The 25282-nt window shown below is 49.6% G+C and overlaps 2 protein-coding genes across 6 annotated transcripts in view; one reads left to right on the top strand and one right to left on the bottom strand.

Moving 5' to 3' along the window:
- LOC127542933 (paraneoplastic antigen Ma6E-like) overlaps positions 1-25282 on the bottom strand; it is a 151887-nt gene that overhangs the window by 43762 nt on the left and 82843 nt on the right. The gene's annotated exons all lie outside the window — the stretch shown is intronic.
- On the top strand, positions 1135-23816 carry LOC127542932 (collagen alpha-1(I) chain-like). Of its 2 annotated transcripts, XM_051968850.1 has the most exons (6): positions 1135-1288; positions 1681-1762; positions 18608-18652; positions 20505-22343; positions 22380-23062; positions 23644-23816. In XM_051968850.1, exons 4-6 carry the CDS (start codon positions 20553-20555, stop codon positions 23648-23650), a joined length of 2481 nt encoding a protein of 826 aa, XP_051824810.1. In that variant the 5' UTR covers positions 1135-1288; positions 1681-1762; positions 18608-18652; positions 20505-20552; the 3' UTR covers positions 23651-23816. The 2 variants fall into 2 exon arrangements, with proteins under 2 accessions (XP_051824810.1, XP_051824809.1); XM_051968849.1 differs by having other exon boundaries at positions 20505-23062.

Genomic DNA, 25282 nt, shown 5'->3' with positions numbered 1-25282 from the left:
CCCCCCCACCATGAGGAGGCCCTCAGCCTCGCTTGCTGGTCTGGGCTGCCAGCAGAAGCTGTGCCCACTTCTGTCTTCGGAGGGCTCGGCGGAGGTGTGGGAGACCCTGGCCAAGGGGTAGCATGGGAAGATCTGAGTAGTGAGTTGTGAAGGGCTTTCAGTGTCTGCCTTGGGGCAGCTTGGGAGGAGGGGAAGGCAGAGTGTAGGACAGTGGCTGTGGTTCTTGTTAGTTGGAGTGTATCTAGATGTGTCTGAGGTCTCCTGGGCTTTGGGCAGAGGAGGGGATGGGGGAAGGCCCAGCCAGAAGAGATCCCCACTGCTCTGGGAAGATGTGAGCCAGTTCGGTGACTCGTGCCATCTTACAGGAATTCTGCCAAATTCTGCCAAGGCCAGTGAGGTGATCCATTGGTCTTTTCCTTTTGAAACATGCCCAATAATAAAACACTAGACTTCTCTTACTATGAAAAGCATATCACACACACACACACACACACACACACACACACACACACACTTCCATGTATTTGGGTCCACTTTTATTCAGTAATACAAGGGTTCACGTTCCCCAGCAGCTTGATCTTAAGAAGAATAAGTTGTGTCTGCCTTTTGCTCCTTGCCATGAACCTGCCCAGTTCCCCACAGGGCACATTTTTGGGGCCCACCAACTTGCGGCCCCACATCTGTGAACAGAGAGGCGACACAACGCACCGATGAGCCATCCCTCTTATTTTGCATTACCTATTTGGGGGCTCTCAAACCTCCTTTTTTCTATCTCTTGGGAACTGTCAACATTTTAATAGGTGCTAAGATGAGCTATTGACAACTTAACTTCATATCCTGCATCAGACACTTATCTAGGGGATGAATGATACCCCAATGAAAGAACAGGTGCTTGGTAGCTAGGAGAGTCCTAGGAAAAGGTATTGGCAGGAGAGCACCCTTGTTGAACTTCAATGGTTCTTCATTGCATTGGGCCCTTGTTGAATTTGCACAGTTAGCCTGTGAGGCAAGCAAGGAGGGGGAGTTTCCAGTATTATCTTGACCCCACAGTTACTGTATCCAATTGGGAAGCCAAGCTGCACAGTTCAACCCACGAGGTTGTTCCTCCCCTAAATAAGACTGTCCTCCCCCTTGTTAATCGCTAGTTCTTCAGGAACTTAGTTTGCAGCCGGCTTGTTTGGGAGAAGGTCCGAATCTTCTGAGGCAGCTCGGGACACCGAGAAGGATCCCCAATATATTTGGGGCTTCAACCCCTGCAACCTTCACTTTACTAGCTGTGTCATCTTGGGTAAGCCAGTCTCTTTAATTCTTAGTTTTCTTAAATGTAAAATGGGAATAAGAAAAGCACCTGCCTTACAGGGTTTACACCTACTAAGATAGTATATGTAAGGCACTTTGCTAAAGCTTAAAGTGTGGGATAAATGCTGACTAATTTTGTGGTTGTGATTAGGTCTTCATCCTGCACCTCTAGCCCTTTACTTTCAGACATTTAGGTCTTTTCATGGACCATAGCTTTGCTCGTGGGATGGTCCCTTTGAGTATAGTCTAGGTCTTGGCAAAATGTCTTGTGTTACCCAGGATGGGGGGTGGGGGTAGAGGATGGGGGAAGGGGACAGGGCAGGGTATGCTGTTGAAACCATCAAACTTGGGGCCTAATTTACTATTTTCTTCATTATCTAGCCTCCAGCTTCTTGAATCGTGTGTGGCAATCTCACGTGGAGTCCTGTAACTGAACGCGGGATTCGTGAAATTGTGATTTCTTGTAAGTAAATGTCTGATTTGTACACCTGTTTCATTTACTTGTATACCTGGGGTCACATAAAAATTTTTTCAGCTGAAAAGGGATCACTCGTGGGAAAAGTTTAAGAAGCCCTGCTCTAGGCATGAAAATGATGGCAAAAATAATAACAATTCAAATTTAACTTAAAATGTATGACGCATTTTCAGCAAACTAGTTGTTAAACTTTACATCAGATGACCCTTAAATTCAGCCATTTGTGAGTTGTGGCAACTTTTAGAGGAATTCTCCATTCTTTCCACTATAACAGAAATTCGCCAGGGATGTTTCACTTTAGTTAAAAGGTGCTAAGATGTTCATTATAGAACCTGAGATTTGGGGCCTTTTGTGGAAGAAAATTCTGTATGCTGTACTTTAGGTACAAGCCTGCCAGAAGCAATTTTTGTTCATTCAAAAAACAACAATCTTATGAAGCCAGACTTTTTTTTTCTGTGATTTCTTTAATGAAGTACTATTAATCAAAACTATGTGGTGTTTCCTATGGTCATTATATAGCGTTTTCATTTCCAAAAGTTGCTCTCTTTTGCAAGTAATGGCACCTCCCATTTGGAATTGACTTTTTAGGCCAACATGGAATTTTCTAAATCCTCTTGTTCCTTGCCAGTTTTTGAGTTGAGCCAGTTAGAAGACACATAGGAATGTTTTTGTCCTTTTCAAGGCTGCTGAAGTCATCATGCTTTTACCCATACCCGCCACCTTCCACCCCTCTACCCCCGGCACCATTCAAATCTAGGATCTAATAACAAAGGAAAAATAAAATGTGTTTGTTAGATAACTTTTGCTAGATATATTCAGAGTGTGTGATTTGGGAAAAAAAAGTCATGGAAGAAAAAGTGAAGCTGAGATAAAGTTATGAAATAATTACCTACAGATGCACTTACAATAGAAGTTTGTCCTACAGTCAATCCATTCTTATTTCTGTCTTAAAAGAGCTTTTTTAAAAAGTAGAAAAGTTCTTTACAATTATATCTTTTGATCTTCACAACAACCCTGGGGGGGGGGTAGGTGCTGTTATTATCTCCGTTTTATAGATGGGGAAACTGAGGCAGACCAAGAGGGTAGCTAGTATGTGTCTTGAGATCACATTTGAACACAGCTCTTCCTCATTCTAAGTCTAGTGCTTTTTTCACTGTGCCACCAGCTGCCTCCTCCAGTTACATAGACCTAGCAACAATAGTGTCTAGAGCCAGAGACCAACAAAACAGAGACCCAGGCTTAAAGATTTATACAACCTGATCTTGGCCTATTTTTCCACCCTAATTATCATTCCTCTTCCAGTACTCTACAATTCAGCTAAATGAGCTATTCATGGATAAGTGGAGGCCTTTTCTCCTTTCCCCACAGACCCCACCCCATGTCCCATCTCTGTGCCTTTGCACTGGTCCCTGGCTGGAATAACTTTCCTCCTCACCTCTGCCTCACAGAATGAAGCTTTTCCTCATTCCCCAGCTGCCTTGTCTTTAGTCTGCATCTATTTATACAAGTACATGTTGTCCCCCTCATTAGCATGTGATCTGGAGGGTAGGGTATGTTTCATTCTGTGGTACGTCCAGTACTCAGCCTAGAAACTGTGGTGAATTTATTTATATTTTAGCTAATGTTTTTCATGATGTCTTGTTTTTTATATCTTCAAAGTTTTCTCCATTATCCCTCCCCCTTTCTGAGAGCCGTTCAATGTAACAAAGTGTATTTTTAATACAGAAAACACAGGGAAAATCAGCAGGACCAATGGATACAATAAAAACTATGAAAATGCTGGCAATGTGCAGTACCTATGGGCCTTCCACAAAGGGATGGGTTGGGAGTATCCTCTCAGATCTTTTTTTCCCCAATCATGCTTGAGCTTTAGAGTTTGGCAGCATTCACTTCTGATTTTGTGCATATGTGTGGTGGGATTTTTTTCTATTTACATCGTGCATATTGTTTTCTTGGCCTTCCTTTACTTTACTCAGCATTAATTCATAGAGATCTTTCCATGTTTCTCTATATTCATCACGGCTCATTTCTGACATCACAGTAGCATTCCACTGTATTCATGTTCCACAATTTGTTAGCCATTCTTCAATCAACGGGCATCTACTTCACTTCCAAAGTCCTTGTTATCACAAAAAGTGGTGCTATCGATATTTTAGTGTCTATGGGGATTTTTCTTATCGATAGCCAGGTCCTGTGGAATCTCTGGATCAAAGTATGTGGAGATTGTAGTCACTTTTATTTATTCAATTCCCAGTTGCTTTCCAAATTGTTGCCAGTTCTTAGTTTCACCAGCAATGTATTAGAGTGCCCGTCTTCTAACAATCCTGCCAACATTAATTTTTGTCATTTCTGGGTCATCTTTGCCAGTTTTCAAGGTTGTTTTGAATTGCATTTCTCTTATTAGTGACTTGGAGTATTCTTTCCTGCGGTTGCGAATAGTTGGCGATTCTTTTGAGAACTGTTTGCTCATATAATTTAAGCAGTTATCTACTGGGAAATTGCCACTGGTCTTACATGTATTTGTTAATTGTTTATTATCTACTGGGAAATGGCCACCGGTCTTACATGTATTTGTTAATTGTTTACATATCTTGGTTGCCAAACTTTTATCAGAGAAGTTTGTTATAAAGGGTTTTTTTTCCTCCTTCTATTGCTTCCCTTCTTATCCTTGGTATATTAATTTAATTTGTGGAGAAGCCTTTCAGTTTCATGTAGTAAAAGTTAGCTATTTTATCTTTTATAATTGCATCTGTCCCTTGTTTGGTTAAAAATCTGTCTCCTACCCTTAACAGTGAGAGGTATATGAGCTGTTTCTCTTATCGTTTTTGTAGCATGATCTTGATATTAAGGTCACGCATCCATTTATAATGCATTGTGGTACGTGGTACTAAGTGTTGGTCTAAGCCTAACTTCAACCAGACTGCTTCCCAGTTGTCCCATCAGATAGGGAGTTCTTTCATAGGTCACTTTCCTGTTAATCAAACACTTCTATCAGTTTTGATTCTGTTTTATCTAGTTGGTTTCTCTTATTTCCCATCCTATTTTTCACTAATACCAGATAATTTTGATGACTGCTGGTCTATAACTTTGTGAGGTCTGGATGTGCCATTCCTGCCAGTCATTCATCTCTCCTATTTCTCATAATTTCTCATGCTATTCTAGATCTTTTTTAGGGGGTGGTTCCAAATATATCTTATTTTTTTTTACCAAGTTCTATTTAAATCCCTTTGAAAATTGGTATAGAATTAAAAGTGTAAATTAACTTTGGTAATATTGTCATTTTTTATTATGTTCTTCTTTATTTCTCTGTAATTAAGTCTATACAAGTCTTCTGTATGCTTTGGTAGATTCATCTCCAGACACTTATGCATTTGGTAGTGGAATAAGATTTCCCTTTCTATTATTGCCTGTTATATTTTGTTATTATATAGAAATACAGTTGATGGGGGAGAGGAAAAGTTGTTTTTTGTCTCATTTAGTATTTTTGCTAATTCTCTAGGATTTTCCAAGTAAATCATCTGAACCTCTGCAAATAGGGATGGTTTTATATCTTTGTTATGTATCCTTATTCCTTTACTTTCTTTCTCTTGTTTTATCACTATTTCTCACACTTCTAGAACTGTATCAAATAATATTGAAGAGAAGCAGCATCCTGTGCTTTCCTCTAGTGTTTATTGGAAAAGGTTTTAGTGAATCTCCAGTGCATTTGGTTTTAGATAATAAAATTTTTATGATGTTCAACAGATCCCTCTTTGTCCATATTTTATAAGTTTTTTTTATCTATATGAATGTACTTTTTCCAAGGTTTTTTGCAGTTATTGAGATAATCACATGGTTTGGGATGTTTTCATTTTTAACATTTTGGCCTTTCTCTGGGCAAACAATGCTTAGAATAATCTAAATGAATAAAAGTTATTTCCGGCAGGCTTGTGCCTCGGCACAGAATTTTATACCATACCTTTACTATTAAGCCTCAGGTCAACCCCTAGAAAGATGATTGAAGGCAGCAAAGGCAGGGCCCTATCAGCAATGAGACATTAAATAGAACAGCTTTGGTTGTGTCCCTACTGTTAGGGAGGCCGAGATTATGCATTGCTTCTGTGTTAGGGTTCGAGCATTAATGTGTTGAGGTCCAAAGAGGGTAAGGCTGCCAGGTTACCTAAGGAGAGGTAGACCAACCCAGGGCCAGAAGAGGAGCAGGTTAAAGCTTTCATGCTCATTTGCACTGGAATTGGGCCAGTGATGGTCGCTGCAATTCCAGCCTGGAAAAAATAAATAGCCCTCCTCTTCCCATCCCTACTCTTCACTGCCCCCCCCCTCCAAAAAAAGCACAGGATCTTTAGTCTGTGCCTAGGGCCACCATGAACATGAGTCATCTCTTCATCTCACAACCTTTCTAAAAGATAGATAAGTAAAATATAAGTTGTAAACTGTGTAGTTTTGCCAACAATCTTTTCTTCTAGGAGGGTCAACCAGGGTTGGGGTTGACTAAGCAAATTCATCCATGTAATTCTTACAGCTCTCTGGTTAGTCATGGTCTAAGAACAATGAGCAAACTTTCTAGCTCTGGGAGAAGGTACCTGAAAAGGTACATATCTAAAGGGTAAGTGTTTTCTTATGTCTTATTTGTTGCTTTTATCTTTCTTTCGAGAGTATAGATCTATAGAGAATTGACCATCTTCTGTCTGTTCTTGAGGGGAGTGATTTCATTATGTTAAAATTCACATGACTAAAAAACAAATAAAATTCACATGATTTGAGCTCCAAAAAATACAGCAGATTTGGGGGGGGGGGGGAAGAGAGGCTTTTAGGTAGAATGTGGGCTTACACAGCTTCTGATTGAATAAATCTGTATTCAGTTTATCTGCTAAACTTATATCTATGTAGATGTGATTACCAGAGAGGCAGAGCTGAGAAGTCAGCAACTTTTTGAGAACCGTAATAATTGTTGCTTTGTCCTTTCAGTACTCGATCACATCTGGGGTTTTCTTGGCACAGATCCTGGAGTGGTTTGCCGTTTTCTTCTCCAGCTCATTTTACAGATGAGGAAACTGAGGCAAACAGGGTGAAGTGACTTGCGTAGGTCACACAGCTATTGTCTGAGGCCGGATTTGAATTCAGATCCTCCTGACTCTAGGCCCAGTACTCTATCCACTGAGTCACCTGGCTGCCCAGCCAAAAACAGAATTGAACCACAGCCAGCCTGACAATACCTTGTGTTTCTTCAGTACAGCTCAGTTCAGTAATCTCCAGGGGAGAACTGAGAGTCCCATGTCCTGAACCTTTCTACTGACTCCGATCAGGTTAGTGGTTAACAGTGTCCCCCTAGTGGTTGAACATGGATCGAATGTTTTGGGGACACCAACTTTTTGCAGGACACTTGGACATCTTGGTATCCCAGTTGGAATAGTATAAGTAGATGTGGACCATTCTGCCTTATTCCCACAGCTTTTATCATGGATGCTGCTCCCGTACTTTTCCTCTCCCCCTTCCTCTTCTGACCTCCCCATTTGCATAAATGTCACACTTTGGCTAGGAAAAGAAAAAGCGAAATATGTAGATATTCAGAAACTCTCTGCCCTTAGAAAATCTCAGGAGGGCTGAGCCACAGCACTGGAGGGGTTAACTTCTCTTTCATTTGAAGGTGCTGCCATTCTTCCTGTCACCCAGATTCCAAATTTCGGACCTATTTGTGGCTCCTCGTTCTCCCTCACCCCAATATCCGGATCAGATGTTAACCATTGTCAGTTCTACCTCCATAAAATCTCTCCCCTCCATCCCCTTTCCTCTATTCATTCCCAAACCATTTAAGTTGAGGCTCTAGTTGCTTCTCGTCTAGAGAAAGCCTCCCATTTGGTCTCCCCGCATCCAACTTCTCCTCTCTCCAATCCATCTTCCACAGAGCTACCAACAGGTAGTCCTAAAGCCCAGCTTTGATCAGCTCGCTCTCCTACTGGAGAAACGAGTGCTTTCAGTGTCTTGTAAGAGAAAAGACAGCTCTCCTATATGGTATTTAGATCCCTTCCTAGTGAGACTCCATCCTTTTTTTTCCAGGCTCATTGTTTATCCTTCCCTCGGACACATTACCTTCCAACCCAAGCAGCCTTCTTAATGTTTCCCCCTGTGCTACATCCTGTCTCCCACTTTGCAGTTTTGGTTTCTTCCTCACTCCCAGTGCCTGAAATGTTCTTCCTCACTCTTCCTTGTGGAAGCCCAAACTCCCATCAGGCTCAGATTAAGTGCTACTCCTATAAGAGGCCTTTTGTGGTCCCACCACCCCTGGTTAGTAAGCCCTGCCTCCCTCTATGCCAAAAGTACTTTGATTTATTTTTCAATTATTCACTTATATCTCTAGGATTTTGCCATTCCCCCCCACACACACACACAGTGGACCGTAAGCTCTAGGAGGGTAGAGGCCATTTCTTGTTGACCTGATAGCCCTGGGAGCTGGCACGGACTAGGTGCTTAAGAAAGGTAGGCATATTAAAGGGAATTGACTCCTTTGAATCTGTGATCCAATTAAGTGCTCATTGCTGTACTTCCAACTCCTTCCCCCTTGGACGGGGGAAGTGTGCCACATGACTGTAGACTGAGCTGCCAGGAAGCTCTGGCACTCGTTGTGCTGTGGGGTTCATCTGCCAATAGATAGGAAGAGTCTGTGAAGGTTGGCCCTGGAGCAGATATTCTGGTGATTGTTTCGATGTCTGAACCAAACTTTACCATGGAATCTAAGACAGCAAAGGGAAACGGGCCCAGTGAAAATGTATATATCTTGGGGAGTGTCTAGGAGGCCCTGAGCCATGAGGTGGCCAAATGGAGAGAGCACAGGATGAAAGGCCAGTGTGGGCCTTCAGGAAGTTGTTGGTAAGAGTGTGTCTGATGTCCCACTCTGGTGACATTTTTGCTGGTGCTGGTGCCTGCCAGGTGGTAGAATGAAGGTCTCTGCCTTTTTGTTGTGTTCCTACAACTTTCATTTGGGGGCTCTCATTGGTATGAATGCCACACACACTTTTTCTTTCTTCCTCTTTTATTGCCCCCCTCCCGCTTCATCTTCCTTCATCTCCTTCTCTCTTTCCCTCCCTTCCTCTCTCTCCCTTTCTCCCTCCTTCTTTCTGTCTCCCTCTTTCTCTCCTCTCCCTCTCTCCCTCCTTTTCTTTCCCTCCCTTTTCCCCTCTCTCCCTTCTCTTTCTTTTTCTTTCCTCCCCATTTCTCCCCTGTTTCTCTCCACTGACCTCTTCCCTGTTTCCCGAGCACTTCTCTCTTCCTCATCCTCCTCTATTTTATGCCCTACTTTCTCCCTTGCATCTCCCTAGGCTCGATCCTTCTTCCCTTTTTTCCTCCATCTTCCCTTTCTTTGGACCGGATCTATACTTTAGTCTAGTTCATATCTTGCCCCTGTTGGTGAGGCAGTCTTGCCTGTCCCTCAGCACAGCCAGTTGGATACGACTGCCCGGAACTCTGCTAAGCTCGTCTCGAGGCAAAGCCCCCAAACACTTAAAAAGTGGATCCAAATGCTTCTGATTAAAACAAATACTTTTCAATTTCAAATTGTTTTTATTTTTGTTTCAAACACAAGTGTCCTCTGACATACCAAAATCAGAGAATTCACATTTCTCTAAAAGCCTGTAACAATGTGAAGGAGAAAAAAAGATTACAGGCAAAAACTTACTAATACCCTAAAAACAATCAACTATTTCTAGTCTCACCAAGTTATAAGTATGCCCAAATTGTCTTGGGTGGTCGGTGAGTTTTGGGGGGTTTGGTTTTCTTTTTAAATCTTCAAGTATTAATTATAGCATCCAAGTTGACCATTGGCTTAAAAAATTAAGGCTCCTTTTTCTTTTTGAAATCTAAAGACATTTCTGAACTGGCTCTAGTGATAACTGAAGATGGAATGGTGACAGGGCAGAGATGATTTATTCTGCTTTCTGCATAAAGCAATCCTAAACTGAAGAAGAAAAACTTTGATGGCATATCCTTAAGGGGATGGGGCATTTGTTGGTTCCTAATGCTGGAATGATCAGTTGTTGTAAGACCATTTCAGCTCTTTGCCCACGCCTTAAAACTTAACTAAGAAAGAGTACGGTTCAGCAGTAGAAAGAAAAGGGAGCCGAGTGCCACTGTGATCTTACTGGGAGAAGGTGGATGAAAATGTATCCACAGAAACTCCGGGATGATCCTCGGCCTTCTTGAGAACCCATCTGCGATTGCAGTAGCATTTGACTCCACCTTTAGTGGAGGTGCACCTAGGGCATGGATAGAAACATCCCGAAGACTCAATCTGCAAGCAGTGACACACATCAATTCCACTGCAGAGCAGCCTGCCTTTGCGATCATATTTTCTGCGTTCTTTCCTGACCCTCATGCGTCTTCTAAACAGGAAACGATGGTCTAACTTTGGGAACCCAGTACTGGAAATCCTGGAGGCTTCCTCGCTCGCCTCGCTTTCCCTCCTGGTTTCAGAAATGGCAGCCGTTGGCTGAACTACTGTGTTTTGCACTTGTAAGGACATAAATTGTTGGACTATTAGCTGAACTTGTTTGTCTCCCATTTCGCAGCTCTCCACGGAAGCCCCCTCGTGACCTGATTCCTCTTTCTTGTCATTGGGTTTTTCACCTTGCAATGCAGCCTGTGCACTCATTTTTCGGTCACTGCTGGGCAAGTACTTCCGCTCTCTCCTTTCCTTTTCCTCTTTATAAGTTGCTGCTGAACCTGAGGGATACATATGGGGTACAAAAGCATCACTATAATGTGGTGGGAAGTCATATTTAGGATTGGAGAAGGCCCAAGGCCCAAGGACACTGACAGGGCCTGACTGCTAAGAATGGGCCTCTGAAACTGGAGAGCCCTTGTGTACCTCCTAAAGGAGGAAGAGGAAGGTCAACTTGAAGATCGCCTTCAAGTATGAGGCAGACCTGGCTCAGGATATGTCTCCTGTTTCTCCTTTCTTGGTCATCCTCTCTTCTCCAATTCTCATTCCTTGACCTGGCTTCAGCTCTGTATTAGGATGGGGAACTGGCACTGAGGCTTAAATGGGCTTTCCCGACTCTGAGCTAGTCAGAGAATCTGAGTTGGCAAGGACTTTTGAGCTCATCAATAAACCCCAAGGAAGCCTCTTGCCCGCTTCCCGCCCTTACCGTGGCCCTGTTTCACTGCTGAGCAGCATTGGGGGTCAGAAAGCTTTCTAACTACTTAGCCACAATCTGTCCCTCGGGCTTCTCTACTCCCCGGGCCGTTTTACCCTCTGACACAAAGCAGGAATGACATTATTTTTGACCAGTTGTCGTGGCTACAGTTACTGGCTTCCTTTTCCAGAGAACCAGATCACACAGTGCCCAGCCAAAGCAAGCCCCCAACGAGGGACATCCCTGAAATCGATGCTGTTTGAGTGTAGGACGTGTGTCTGACACCTCTTATCTCTTTCTCTCCTTTCCAAACTTCCCCGTAACCTCTGGGTAGGAACTGCCGGTCCTCTTTTGCTTTAGTCCGTCTACCCTCCTGTTGCCCTGGCTCCCCAGTTCCGGTCGTCCGCTCTTTCCAACCTTAAGTGGAAGCTTCCAACCTGCCTATCTTCCTTGCCCCAGATGCTCCCTTCTCTTCTCCTTCCACCCTGCTTGCCCATCATCTGGCCCGTCGCCAGACTCCTGGAAGTTAAGATCTATGTCCTACAAACTCTCCTACATCCTTGGCCTTTTTAAGTAACATTTTTTCCAGCCCTTTACTGGAAGGGAAACCTAGCCTCCCCACTCCCTCAGAGCTAAGATTAACAGTACTTTCTCTGAAGCAAGTGGGAGAGGGAGAATCAATAGAGTTATACTTTCAGTGGGGGAGGAAGCACACCCTGGAAAGACAAAATGTCTGTGCTGGAAGTAAAGCAACAATGTTGTGGGCCGAAGGCAGGCAGAGGAGGAAAGGCTGGTGACTTAACCTAAGAAGTGCCTCCCGGCCATCGACTGGGCCAATAACTTAGGAAATCTTTGATCCGAGACAATAGCCTCATTTCCCTAGCCTGGTCGTGGCTCTCCTTTCCCTTTGGGATCTGCTCAGAATCTCTGAGATAGTAGGTGGTCTGTCATCTCCAGGACTTCACCTAGCCATAGCCAGTCCCCTAGAGCTGGAACCCCCCCCCCTTCTCATTTTGGTATCGGTGAGTCCCTCCCTTACTTAAAAATTCAGCTTAAGGGTCACTCGGGGGGCTTCGCTCGATCCTGACACTCCTAGTACTCTTAATCCACCAGAAGGAGAGTGCAGTTATTCTCCATATATTTTGAATACCTAATATACATTTACACACACATACACACATACACAAAACCTGTGTACTCACACACATACACACATATAAATAGATAAAATATTCATATACACATACATAATTCACATACACGAACATACACAATACACATTCACACATACATATGAACAAAGAGATAAATAGGTACCATATATAGTATGAATATAGTACAGTATGAATGAATACGTGGATGCACATGTGTACTGCATATATACACATATACATGCATCTATACATATATAAAATCCGTGTGCTCTCACACATATTCATCTATACACACACATATATTCATACACACACACGTTCCACACACACACACACTCACACACACACACACACGTTCCTTCCTCCCCCTGCTTTTGTTCCCAGAAGAGATCCTTTAGGGCATCAATTACTTTCATTTTGCCTTTTTATCCCCAGAACGGGTACTCTGTAGGCACTTAAATAAATGCTTTAAAAATGTAATTAAACTGTATTCCATTCAAAGCAGAGATTTCCTAGACCTAAAGCAGAGAAGCACTTCTTCCTTGCTTTTTTCTAAATACGCAGCTAGATCCAGAAAGCACTCTATCCTCCACATACACGTAGGGGGGAGGTGTGTGTGAGTGTGTCTGTGTATGTATGTATGCATGTACGTACGTATGAACGTCACATGTGTTACACAGGGAATATTCCCTAGCTGTTTCTGGCTGAGCAAAAGGGATCTGGGGGCTGGCTCTTGGCCATTTCTGACCAGGTCAGGGCTGAATAGCTTGCAATTTTAGATGACAAGGTGTCCCCTAATTGGCTGCTGAGCTGAAAAAGCTAATGACTCAGTGGATGTAGAGAAGGGAGCTGCCAGCTTCCTGCTTCTCTCCTCCTTTCTGACTGCCCTCTTGGCTGTGACTCTCTGAGCGTCACGATGCCACTCCTGTGAGGGGTAGAAAAGGATAGGTCCTTCTCCATCCTGGTGCCATGGCAACCACACCACTGCTCCCCATCTGGAGCATGGCCTCAGTGAAGCGAGCTTGCACTAGGGCCCCTGGCTGCCTCTGCGTCTTTTAAAAAGATTTGTTCTTTCTCGATCTTAGGTGAATGAGCATCCCATAGGACTGGTGGCAACCTTGTGAGTTCCAAAAATCTAAAGAGCTTGGGACCAATGAGAGGAGTGGCTGGTCGCAGGAGCTGTACCATTTCTGCTTATTTCATTAAATGTTTTTAGTTTTCTCTCATCCATTCTTTCTTTCATGGTATCCATGGCTTTGCTTCGATTTTCTAGTTTCTGGGCTGGGAGTGGTGACACACTCCTGTAATATTGCTACTGGGTGGGGGGAGGGGGGAGCCGAGGTTGCTGGATCCAGCTCTGGAATCCCGAGCTGGGCGAGGGGAAGGTGAGGGGAATGATCCTTTATTATGTGCCAGGTACTGTGCTAAGTGCTTTTACGAATACATATTGGCTCATTTGATTCTCACGACGACACTGAAAGGTAAGTGCTGTTATTATCCCTGTTTCGCAGTCGAGGAAACCGAGGTAGACGTGAGTGAAGTGGTTTGCCTAGGATTGCGCAGTTAGGAAGTGTCTGAGGCAGATAGGAATTCTGTTCTTCCGGACTCCAGGCCTAGCACTCCATCCACTAAACCACCTGTGGCAGAAGGGAAAGAGCTGAGGTGGTGCGCACTCCTGCGTGGCACCAAGACCGTGAGCTCCTGAGAGGAGGGGGCAGGCGGGCTGGCACGAGGGAAGCCAGCCAACCAGCCCCGGTTAGAAACAGAACAGGTCAAAGCTCTCTCGGTGATTAGAGAGGACGAGGCATCGGAACGGCAGACGGGTGTGATTGGGCCTTTTGGCTCGGGCAAAATAGGGAGCTTGTGTCTCAAGACCAACAGAGAGGCCGTCCGGTTTCTGTTCTGAGTCATCGATTGTCCTTTTGGGTTTTCGTTAAGAACTCTAATCTCACTCTTTTTCTCTTCCTTCAGTTCCTTTATTGAACTTTCCACCTATTGAAGCTCTCGGGTTCAATGCATTGTCATCTAGGATTCTAGTTGGAGTTTTGGCAGAAATAGCTCCTTCTTCTTCTGGAGTTTCAGACTGAGATTCTCTTACCCCACCATATTTCTTCACTGTATTAGAAATTAGCTTTGCTCATTTCCTCTGTATTTTTGCTGTTTTATTCCCTCTTCCACCCCCTTGCCACATGATGTCTTCCTTGCCATGCTTTTGTTCTTTAACTCATGTCAGTTTTGAGTTTTCTTGGTGAAACGGGGTGCATTGGGAGGTACTCTGAGGTGGAAATGAGGAACTAGGCCTGTATGTAAGCTCTCAATCGGTCTTCTTGTAAGAAGTCGCAGTCCCATTCATTTGAAGAAGAAAAAATGGTGTGTAGGGAATGAGAGGGTGGAAAATCAGAGACTGGCGGTACTGAAAGTGACCTTTGCAATGATCAACTACAACCTCCTACTCTTTACATAGGAAAAAATGGGGCTCAGACAATGAACTGGGGAGCAGCTAAAGGTAGGTAGAGCAGGAGGTGCTGTTAGAGAAGAGAACATCACCATACTACTGTAAAGGAAGAAATGAAGACCGCAAGAAGGGCAGGTATATTAGATATCATGTGAGGTGGAAGGTTACCTTAGTGGTAAAGCAAGTCCAAAAAAGGCATTTTTCAAGTGAGGGACTTGAGGCTTGAAGAGAAAGGGGACGGGGAAGATGATTAACAGACAGAATGAGAAAACGTATTCCAAATTGACCAGATCCCAAATGGCCAAGATGGATATACAATGAATAGAGAAAAAAATCAGACTATTCTCAGAAGCTACTATGATCGGTCACGCCAGTATAACTGAGAACATAAAAGAAATTGGTAAAGACTGGCAAAAAGAGGAAAAGCCTGATACTGAACGAAATCCATGCAAACCCAGAGAGTTGATTCAGTGCCATGGGTTATTGCGGCAAAAAGGGAAATTTTATCACAGAAAGAAAAGCTACGGCGCTCTCTATATAAAGCTAAAATAGTAAAATTGTGAGATGTGTGGGTGATTTGAGAAACAGGCTAGACAGAACCCATGACAGCCTCCTGGACCCTTCTCTGGAGTCTCAGGATCTGGGTTCAAATTTGGCTTCTGAGTTTTCTATCAGTGTGAGAGAGGGCAGGTCCCTCCCCCTCACTGGACCTCAGTTTCCCATTCTGTAAAAAGGAATAGATGAATTCCTGGGGTCCCTTGAGGGCCAGGGGCTCTGCTAGTCTTACCATCCTGCTGGGGGCAGAGCAGCACCCGGGGCCCTCTCCGGGCTGCACTCCCTCCCTGTGGAGCCCCCTCTGAGCCAGCCCCTTCCTGCCCCATCCCTTTATCCCCAGGGGGCAGAGCAGGCTCCTTCCTTTCTTCCCTGGAGGGCTCAGCAAGCAGGGAGGCTCTGAGGAGCTCCTGCCAAAGGTAGGCCTCATTTCTCCTGCTCATGCAATGGGTCCGCAGGGACCAGGATGTGGGGATCATAACCCCAAATGGAGATTCTGGGAGATAGGGGACCCCATGTGGGCATTTTAGGCAGGCCTGAGAGCAATTGCGGTCCCTAACTTGTCTCTCTCCCTTCTGTTCTCTTCTCCTTTTCTCCTTCCTTTCTCCTCCTTCCTTCTTCTCTCCCACTCCTTCCCCTCTATTTACCTCTCTCTCCCTCCCTTCCCCTCTCCCTGATCTTCACTCCCTCCCTTTGTTTCTCCCCTTCTCTTCCCCTTTCCCTCTCCTCCCCATTTCTCCCTCTCTTCCCTTTCCTTCCCCTCTCCCTTCCTCTCTCCCTCTCCCTACTTCTCTCCCAATCCCTTCCAAGACTTTTCTATCAGTGTGAGAGAGGTCAGTTTTCCCCCTCACTGGGCCTCAGTGTCCTGCTCTGTAAAAAGGAAGAGTTCCTGGGTTCCCATGAGGGCCAGGGGCTCTGCTAGTCTTACCATCCTGCTGGGGGCAGAGCAGCACCCGGGGCCCTCTCTGGGCTGCACTCCCTCCCTGTGGAGCCCCCTCTGAGCCAGCCCCTTCCTGCCCCATCCCTTTATCCCCAGGGGGCAGAGCTGGCTCCTTCCTTTCTTCCCTGGAGGGCTCAGCCAGCAGGGAGGCTCTGAGGAGCTCCTGCCACAGGTAGGCCTCATTTCTCTTGGGCATTCAATGGGTCCCCAGGGACCAGGATGTGGGGATCATAACCCCAAATGGAGCCTCTGGGGATGTGGAAGCCCCCATGGAGGTGTTTTAGGCGGGTCTGAGTGCGAGGTGCCGCCTTGGGCCTCCGAGGCCTGGCCAGACCTTGACCTAATGGCCACCTACTCCTTTGGCCAAGCAGGATTGGGGAGGGGAAGCTTCCAGAAAACATTCAGTGGGGGCCGTGTGAGATGATGGGAGGGGATGTGGTCATGATTGAAATGAAAGGTCACATAAATAGCTGCCACTTGCTGAGGGGACTAAGGGCTCTGAGCTTAGGGGACTCCAGGAGGGGCAGGGCCCGAGTCAGGTCACTGTGCAGAGGCCTATCTGGGCCTCGGTCTCCCCACAGCAGGAGGTGGGACGCAGAGACTCCCAGCTGTGTTTGCACCGAGGTGCCTAGGACCGTGCCAGGCACATAGCAGGGGCTCCATGTAGCAGGTGCACCCGGTGCCTTTCTCAGGGCTTGGGGAACTGGGAGGCAGGCTAGACAGAACCCCCGAGAGCCTCCTGCACCCTCCTCTGGAGTCCCAGCATCTGGGTTCAAATGTGGCCTCTGAGGCATGAGCCAGGCAGGCCCCAGCCCCGTCCCTCACCCGGCCTCAGTTTGCTGCTCGGGAGAGGGAGGCAGCTTTCCTAGAATACCATGTGAGCCCCCCTCCAGCCCAATTCTACCTCTGGGTATATGGAAGCCCTCTTGGAGGTGCTCTATGGAGAGCAGAACAGCACCCATGGCTCTCCCTGGGCTCCTCTTCTCCTCCTTCCCCCCCCCTTCCCCTCTCTCTCTCTTCCCCTTTCTCCTCTCCCTTCCTTCTTTCCCTCTCTCTCCTCCCCTCCCTGCTCCTCTCCCCTCACTTCCCTTCTCCCGGCTCTTCTCCTTCCTTCCTCTTTTCTCTTCCCTTCCCTTTTTCCCCTTTCCTTCCCCTCTCCTCATCTCTTCCCTTTTCCCCCTCCCTTCCCCTCTCTGCTCTCCTTTCCCCATCCCGTCCTCCTCTCTCCCTTCTCCTCTCCTTCTCCCCCCTTCTTTCCCTCTGTGCCAGCCCTTTCCTGGGCCCTCCCCTGCCCCATCCCTTTATCCCTACAGGGCAGAGCAGGCTCCTAACCTTCTTCCCTTGGGAGAGCTAGAGGCAGGGAGGCTCTGAGGGGCTCCTGCCACAGGTAGGCCTCATTTCTCATCCTTTAGGTGAGAGGGCCCCTGGGGCCAGGGTCTACAGGAGTGGAGCCCCACAAGGAGCCTCTGGGAGCACTGAAGACCCTTTGGTGGTATTTTACCCAGGTACTGAGTTTGAGGTGTTGCCTTGGACCACTCGGGCCTGGGGAGGTCTTGCCCACATGGGGTCCTTTGCCCAAGCAGGATTCGGGGGGAGGTTTCTCTAGTGTGTTCAAGAATGGGGGATTGAATCTAATTTTAAACTTTTCAGTGCTAGGGTATGATTGTCCTTTTATCTATGTATAAATGGTACCTCCTGAAGGGCTGAGGGGTCTGCATGGAAATAATCATGGAAACATGACGAAAATGCTAGATACTTACTGAAGAGTAAGGAAAGAGATCAAGAGATCCCCAGATTACCTGGAGCTAGGGGGTGACAGAGGGGTCCACAGCTGAGGCGGGTAAGCCCTTTGTCTTTTGGGGCCCACGAGGGAGAGGCCCCACCCAGTTGAGGCAAGGTGCTTAGTTGCTTGCCTGGCTCCCCTGCTACTCCCCCAACCACCTACATCCATTGGCTGGCTGACGAGAGCCCCTAAAATGGCCATCTCCCTACTGGGCTCATAGCCTGTTGGTTGCGTCCTGGGACGGCCCAGGGGCCAGGCTACGAAGGACCAGGTTGATTGTCCCGCTCATCGGGACAAACCACCCCGCCCTGCTCCCCTCTATCTACCCAGTGCCAGACAGATCACTGAACGCAGAGGCAGGAAATCTGGGTCCTGGCCCTAGTCCTGCAGTCGGAGAAGTGCATGAGAGTAAGGAGTGTGTTGGGCCTCTCTGGGCCTCAGTTTCCCCTGGTAGAAAAGGAGTGGATAGGAGCCCCAAGAATTCATACCTTGGATGGGTGGGCTACTGGGAGGGGAGAATTGGAACCATTCGGGCCTCCCAGGAGGTGGGTTTTGTTTCCTCCCCGAGGCGAGGCGGAACCCCTCAGCAGAAGGTAAGCTCCCTGAGGGCCAGAGCCGGTCGGTTCTCCTGTGGCTCGGCCGGGTGCCCGGCCCAGAGTGGGCACGCTCTGCCCGGCGGTCTGGCCTTCGGCTGGGAGGGTGTGCACTCTGGCCATGGTTCCTCCGCGGTCTCCCGCACTGGGAGGCTCTGGGGAGGCCCCGGTGGGGGCGCTCCTGGTTTGGCACAAACCCGCTCGCTGACCCCGCTTCTGTTTTTGTTCCAGGTTTGTTCGAGAGGAGAAAGCTTAGCCTGGGAGAAGACTCCAAAGGCAAGTTACCCTAGAGCTTAAAGCCCAGATGTGGTGGGGGGGCAAGAGCTGGACCCGGCCCTCGGGGTCAGAAGCCGGTCAGTGGCCACCCCTGTCGGCCTTCCTCCTCTCCCTCCCTCCCCAGGGCCTGGCCGGGGGGCCCAGATTCCCTTTGGGCGGCTGACCTTGGCCCCGAGGCAGGGGGAGAATCTCCCTCGGAGCCCAGCCCTGGCCCCCCCTCCCCTGCCCATTGCTTCTGCAGGGGCTCAGTCAGCACCCGAGGGAAAGGGGCCAGATGAAACAGGGTGAGGCCTCTCGCTAGATAGGGAGGAGTTCCACGAGGCCGCCTTAGCCTTTTTGGGGGTCACGTACGCCAGGGCCAGCCTGGCGAGCCCCACGGAACCCCATCATGTTCCTTCCCCAGCTGGGCGGCTAAAGGGACCCGGCTGTTTGTGTCTGGTGATTCCCAGCATCCCCCTTCCCTCCCCCAATGGAAACAGCGGCTTGTCCACCCTTATGGGACAGAGCACCCTGCTCTGTGAGCGGGCGCACCGAGGTTCCTTTTAGATGACGTTCTCGTCCCCCCCATTAGTCATCACCCCTCCCTCTCCCAGTACAAGCCCTCGCTTACAACAAAGCTCAGTCCCCACATTGGGAGGTCTTGCCTTGGGCAAGCTACTGCCTCTCGGGATGCCCCCAGACCAGGGCCTGGACCTCCAATACAAAGGCGTCCTGCTCCCCGAAACTTAAGCGAGCACAGAGGAACATCATCCCCCTTGCAGTCTCTTTGCTTATTCGGCTCCAGGGTTCCCAGTCCCAAGTCAGTCTGGTTTGGGGCTCCCCCGCTCAGAGACTGGGCTCCCTCTGCTCTAAGCGCATCTCCTTGGCGAGAAAGTGCCCGCCTCCTAAGGGAGGAGTCACAGAAGGACCCCTCGCCTGGGACCCCCTAAGGCAAGGGAATCACAGCTCCAGTCTTAGCCTAACCCAGCCTGCCCCGGAGCTTCCATGGCTTTCTCTGAAAAGCGCCTCTTCCCTCCGGCTCTGGCTTCACTGTAGGAAGCAGGGGCGGGGGGGGGGGGGGGGGCAGCCTTCCTGCCCTGGCCCTTGGTGCTGGGAGCCGCTCAGTGTCATCCCCGGGGAACCCACCGGCCCCTCCGCCACCCCGGGGCTGTGCCTTCAGCAGGAGAGAAGGCAGGGTGGTCTCAGGGAAGGCTTTCTCCCCAGCCCCCCCTTAGCCCTAGGGAAAGCTTGGTTTCCTCAGCTCAGCTCTTAAGTGTGTGGGGGGGTAAAAATGTTGCTTGAATAGGTCAAGGGTGGAAGGGAGTCTGACGGGAGGTCACAGAGGGGGCTTCCAGAAGCCCAGGGACGATGGGCCAGATGAAGGCCTAGGAGGGGAAGAGGAAGAGGAGGAAGAGCAGCAGCAGTGGCAGCAGCAGGCTGGCTCTTTCCATCCAGAGCTGGGAGAATGGATGATCCCAAGTGGGGAGCCAGGGAAACCGGGAGGCAGGCAGACAGAAAGCAAGAGGAGATTGGCAGGGAGGGCAGGGGAGCCCGTTCGGGACTTAGTGCCGGCTGCTGTGATGGTCCCGGTAAGTCCTTGGAAGCCAGATGAGGGAATGAGAATTGGGAAGGAGGGAAAGAAGAAGCAAAGAGGAGAGAGGAGATGGGGCCTGAGCCAGGCCTGGCTCACCCTTTCAGCCTGGTTTCCCCCCCTCTTCCCTGTCTCCCTTTGGGAAGGTACTCAAGGACCCCTCTTTATAGAGACCCAGGCCGAGACCCGTGATCTTTCTCGGTTCCTGAATGCCATGTCCCTCCACAGTAGCATCCATACACGTGCCTCTAATGACTCTACGTGCATTTTATCCTTCCCAAGGTCCCATCCTGGCTGAAATAGCAAGAAAAGCTGTCTTCCAAGACAGAAATGAACAATCGTTCTAAAGTGTCCAAGAAAAACAAAGAAGTAGTTGTTGTGAGGAAATCCGTGCGTCTTATGATGAAGCAGCAGAAGGCAGCCAAGAAGCAGGTGGCCCAGGAGGAGCCTGAGGTGAAAGTCGAGGCCAAGAAGGAACAAGGCCAGAAGAAGAAGCCTGGCCAGGATGGCAAGGCCAAGCGTGGCACTCCAGTGGGCAGTCACAGCCAGATTGCTTCTAGTGACCAGCCTGGCCCTAGTGGCCAGACGGAATCCACTGACCAGATTGCCTCCAGCAACCAGGCCCGCCCCAGTGGCCAGACCGAATCCACTGACCAGATTGCCTACAGTGACGTGACCAGCTCCACTGACCAGGTCACCTTCAGTGTCCCAACTGGCTCCGGCAGCCCGATCATCTCCCGTGGCCGGACCAGACTTCGCATGTGGAGTGGCCCCCGCCGCCAGATAAGTGCCCGTGTCCAGATGGGCCCCCAGGAGCCGATTGACAGCGAACGTCAGACCAGTCCCGGAGAAGAGATCAGCACCCGTGGTCGTGGCCCGGGCCGCCCCCGAGGCCCGGGCCGCCCTCGTGGCCCAGGACGCCCCAGAGGCCCAGGACGCCCCAGAGGCCCAGGACGCCCCAGAGGCCCAGGACGCTCTCGTGATGTAACCAGCTCCCGCAGCCAAGAAGGCACTTACAGCCCAGAAGGCACTCACAGCCCAGAAGGCCCTCGTGGCCAAGAGGGCCCTCGTGGCCAAAAAGGCCCTCGCGACAAAGAAGGCCCCCGTGGCCAAAAAGGCCCCCGCGACAAAGAAGGCCCCCATGGCCAAGAAGGCCCCCGTGGCCAAGAAGGCCCCTGCGGCCAAGAAGGCCCCCGTGACCAAGAGGGCCCCCGTGGCCAAGAAGGCCCCCGCGACCAAGAAGGCCCCCGTGGGGGCCGTGGCCAAAAAGGCCCCCGTGGCCAAAAAGGCTCCCGAGGTCAAGTTGGCCCCCGCGGCCAAGAAGGCCCCCGCAGCCAAGAAGGCCCCCGCGGCCAAGAAGATCCTCGCGGCCAAGAAGACCCACGCGGCCAAGAAGGCGCTCGTGGCCAAGTCATCCCACGCGGTCAAGAGGGCCCCCACGGCCAAGAGGGCCCCCGCGGCCAAGAGAGCCCCCGTGGCCAAATCGGCCCCCGCGGCCAAGTCGGCATCCGTGGCCAAGTCGGTCCCCGCGGCCAAGTCGGCCCTCGTGGCCTCCGTGGCCAAACCGGCCCCCGTGGCCAAGTCGGCCCCCGTGGCCAAGTCGGCCTCTATGGCCAAGCCAGATCCTATGGTCAAGTTAGCCTCTTTGAGCAGGCAGGATCCTACAGCCAAATCAGCCCCTATAGCCAGTCTGGCCCCTATGACCAGGCCAGGCCCTACAGCCAAACAGGGCCCTATGACCAGGCCGGCACCTTCGATCAGGCTGGGCCCTATGTCCAAGCCGGCACCTTCGACCAGGCTGGGCCCTATGTCCAAGCCGGCACCTTCGACCAAGCTGGGCCCTATGTCCAAGCCGGCACCTTCGACCAGGCTGGGCCCTATGTCCAAGCCGGCACCTTCGACCAGGCTGGGCCCTATGTCCAGGCCGGCACCTTCGACCAGGCTGGGGCCTATGGCAAAACTGGCTCCTTTGATCAGGTTGGGCAATATAGCAAAGCTGGCTCCTTTGAACAGGCTGGGTCCTATGTCCAAGCCACCGCCTTTGAACAGGTTGGGCCCTATGTCCAAGGTGGCTCCTTTGACCAGGCTGGGCTCTATGGCAAAGTCAGCTCCTTTGACCAGGTGGGGCAATATGGCAAAGCCGGCTCCTTTGACCAGGTGGGGCAATATGGCAGAGCCAGCTCCTTTGAACAGGCTGGGCAATATGGCAGAGCCGGCTCCTTTGAACAGGCTGGGCAATATGGCAGAGCCAGCTCCTTTGAACAGGCTGGGCAATATGGCAGAGCCAGCTCTTTTGAACAGGCTGGGCAATATGGTAGAGCCGGCTTTTTTGACCAGGCTGGGCAATATGGCAAAGCCAGCTTTTTTGACCAGGCTGGCTCTTATGGCAAAGTCAGCTCCTTTGACCAGGCTGGGTCTTATGGCAAAACCGGCTCCTTTGACCAGGTTGGGCAATATGGCAAAGCCAGCTTTTTTGACCAGGCTGGGTCTTATGGCAAAGCCAGCTCCTTTGACCAGGTTGGGCAAAGTGATCAAGCCAGCTCCTTTGAACAGGCTGGGCAAAGGGACCAAGTTAACCCTCATTCAGTTCAACCAGCTGTGAAGCTCCCACGGGGCAAGAAAGGTATGCAGAAGTACGATAAGAAAGGAAGACTGACCCTGAATGGCGAAGACCTCTGCGACTGCCTGGATAGAATGTGCGTGGGCTGTTTCTACCCATGCCCCAAGTGCCAGTCCACCAAGTGCGGGCCCACCTGCCGCCGCAACCGCAAGTGGATTTACGAGGACATTACCGAGGAGGGTGGAGAAGTGGTCAGGACCTTCCCTTTTCCTCATGCTAAGTAAGGCTTGAGCCCCACGTGGCTGAGTGTCTGTCTCTGTGTGTCTCTGTGTGCATTTCTTTAGTTTTCCCAGGGTGAGCTTCCCTATCTGGACAAGGAGCTGGGTTGGCGATCCGGACTCCTACTGCTTCCCAGCAGCATTGCCGTGAGCGCCAGCACAGCTTGCCCACCCTCTCCTTCCGAATGCCTTTTCTTTGAGCCCACATGTAGGGAAAAAACCAAAGGCCTTCCACCCACAGGGGACCCAAGGTGGCCATCTTCCTGCAGATTTTCTACTGGTTCCTCTCCCAAAGCTGCCTTTTGGGGACTAGTGACACGGGGCCTTCCAGCCTCAGGTGACACTAGATCAGGCCAGAATTCTCCAGGTCCCTAAAGCCCTCTTGCCCGATTCAGTCAGTGCTAGGGTTACAACCATAGCAACAAAGAGCAAAGACAAAATAGTCTTTGTGCCATTTGCTTGTATCTGTTGTCGTGTACCCGTGGTCATGTAGTCGTCTGTCATACGTTGTGTATTTGGTGTTTTTCAGGTGGCGATATAGTTGCATGCCCTGACCTCCTTTTTTACTCTTGTTTTGTTGCAGGTATTAAAGGAGTCAGAATTTTCCTGTGACTCTTCCTCAGAGTCTCTCTTCTGCAGCTTGTGAAATGGAAAAAAATATATATATACGTATATATTTCAGATAGTTATGAGATTCCAGAACAGAAGAATATATATTGTTAAGTTGACAGCATATAAAAAAGAATAAAAAAATTTGTGAAGTTAACACATTGTCACATTCATTGCAGCACAAGTAGTGAGGATGCACCTTGTCTGTGCCAGGCCCTGTGATCAATGGTGGGGACCTGCAAGCAGCGCCTGCCCTCGGGAGCTTCCTTCCAGCTCCTGTTGGCACCTGGCATATGGAGAAGGGCGTCGAGCAGTGGGCCTCCAGCCGGGCCTCTTCTGTGGCTGAGCAAGCCCAGATGTACTTCTCTGATGTTAGAGACTGGTGGACTCTTACCTCGTTTCCCAGGGCAACACACACACACACACACACATACACACACACACACACACATACACATACACACACACACACACTCACATACTCTGGAAAGGGGGCCGAGGGAGAGAGGAAGGGGAATACCAGAAACACATGGGGACCCACAAGAGGAACAAGGACGAGGGGTCACACGGGAGGAAAACGGGGTGGGACAGGGCCTGCGGCCCGGTCTCAGGAGCATGGGGACATCCAGCCCGGAGGCGGGAAGACCTTGGCCGGGGAGCCTGCTCGCCCTTCTCGAGGGGATGTTCAGCAGCCCTCTTTGGAGGGTTGACATGCGGGAGAGAAATGACCTTTGGGCCCTTTGACCCCAGAGGGCCAGAAGCAGGCATGATGGCCGGACATTGCGGGGAGAGGGGGATTTGGCCTCCATGGAACGGAAAGGGCTGTCCTGGACTGGGGAGTTTCTGCACAGGGTGCAGGGTGGGATGCCTGATAACTGCTTAGAGGCAGAGACGCTACTTCAAACGCTTTCCTCAGTTACTAAACACAAACTTCCCCATGCGTGTGACGTGACATTTATCCGCCAAATGGAGCAAACTATGAACAGCAGCCCTCTCAAAAGGAACCGGCAACCTGCTTCCTAGAAGTCCCGGTAAGCCTCTTTTATACGGTGGTTCTGGCAAGGTGCCCTCTGCCCAGATGGAGGCCATGTGTCTCCCTCCGAGGCGGGGGTTTGGCGAGTCTCCCTAAATCCTAAATCCCGTATCAAGCAAACACCGGCTGCTGGGGGCTCAAGTGTGGGAAAAGCACCAGTGTGTCCCAGACTAGGCCCGGAAGCAGGCTCCTGGGGCAGCCTTCGGGGCCTTCACCCAGTTCCATCCATACACACCCTATTTCTTACTACATCACCGGAGCGGGCATCTGTCACCCAAGCTAACAATAAAGCATCACCTTTATCGCCATCGTTCTTTCTGCGGCTGTCCATCCTATCGGAACCTCTCCAAACTTGTGTGTCGGACACATGCTGTCCTCTTGTAGATTTCTGACACACGAGTGATTATCTCGTGTGGAAAAAGAGCTTCCTCCATACCACTCGGTCACACACAGTCTTCCAACCAGATGTGCTTGGTGAGGCTACGTTGGCAAACTTCTTCCCCTTACCTTCATAAGGGACGGCAACTGCTCCCCACCCAGGGGCTCGACGGCCATTTGTCAGGGACGGTATCCTCTTCTG

The sequence above is a fragment of the Antechinus flavipes genome, chromosome X (genome assembly GCF_016432865.1).
Source record: "Antechinus flavipes isolate AdamAnt ecotype Samford, QLD, Australia chromosome X, AdamAnt_v2, whole genome shotgun sequence".
NCBI lineage: Eukaryota > Metazoa > Chordata > Mammalia > Dasyuromorphia > Dasyuridae > Antechinus > Antechinus flavipes.
Note: the sequence above shows the minus strand (reverse complement) of the source record. Positions and strands in the feature narration are given on the sequence as shown.

Excerpts from the sequence above, each read along its gene's own strand:
- LOC127542932 (XM_051968849.1), top strand. The coding sequence starts at position 20,553 with ATGAACAATCGTTCTAAAGTGTCCAAGAAAAACAAAGAAGTAGTTGTT.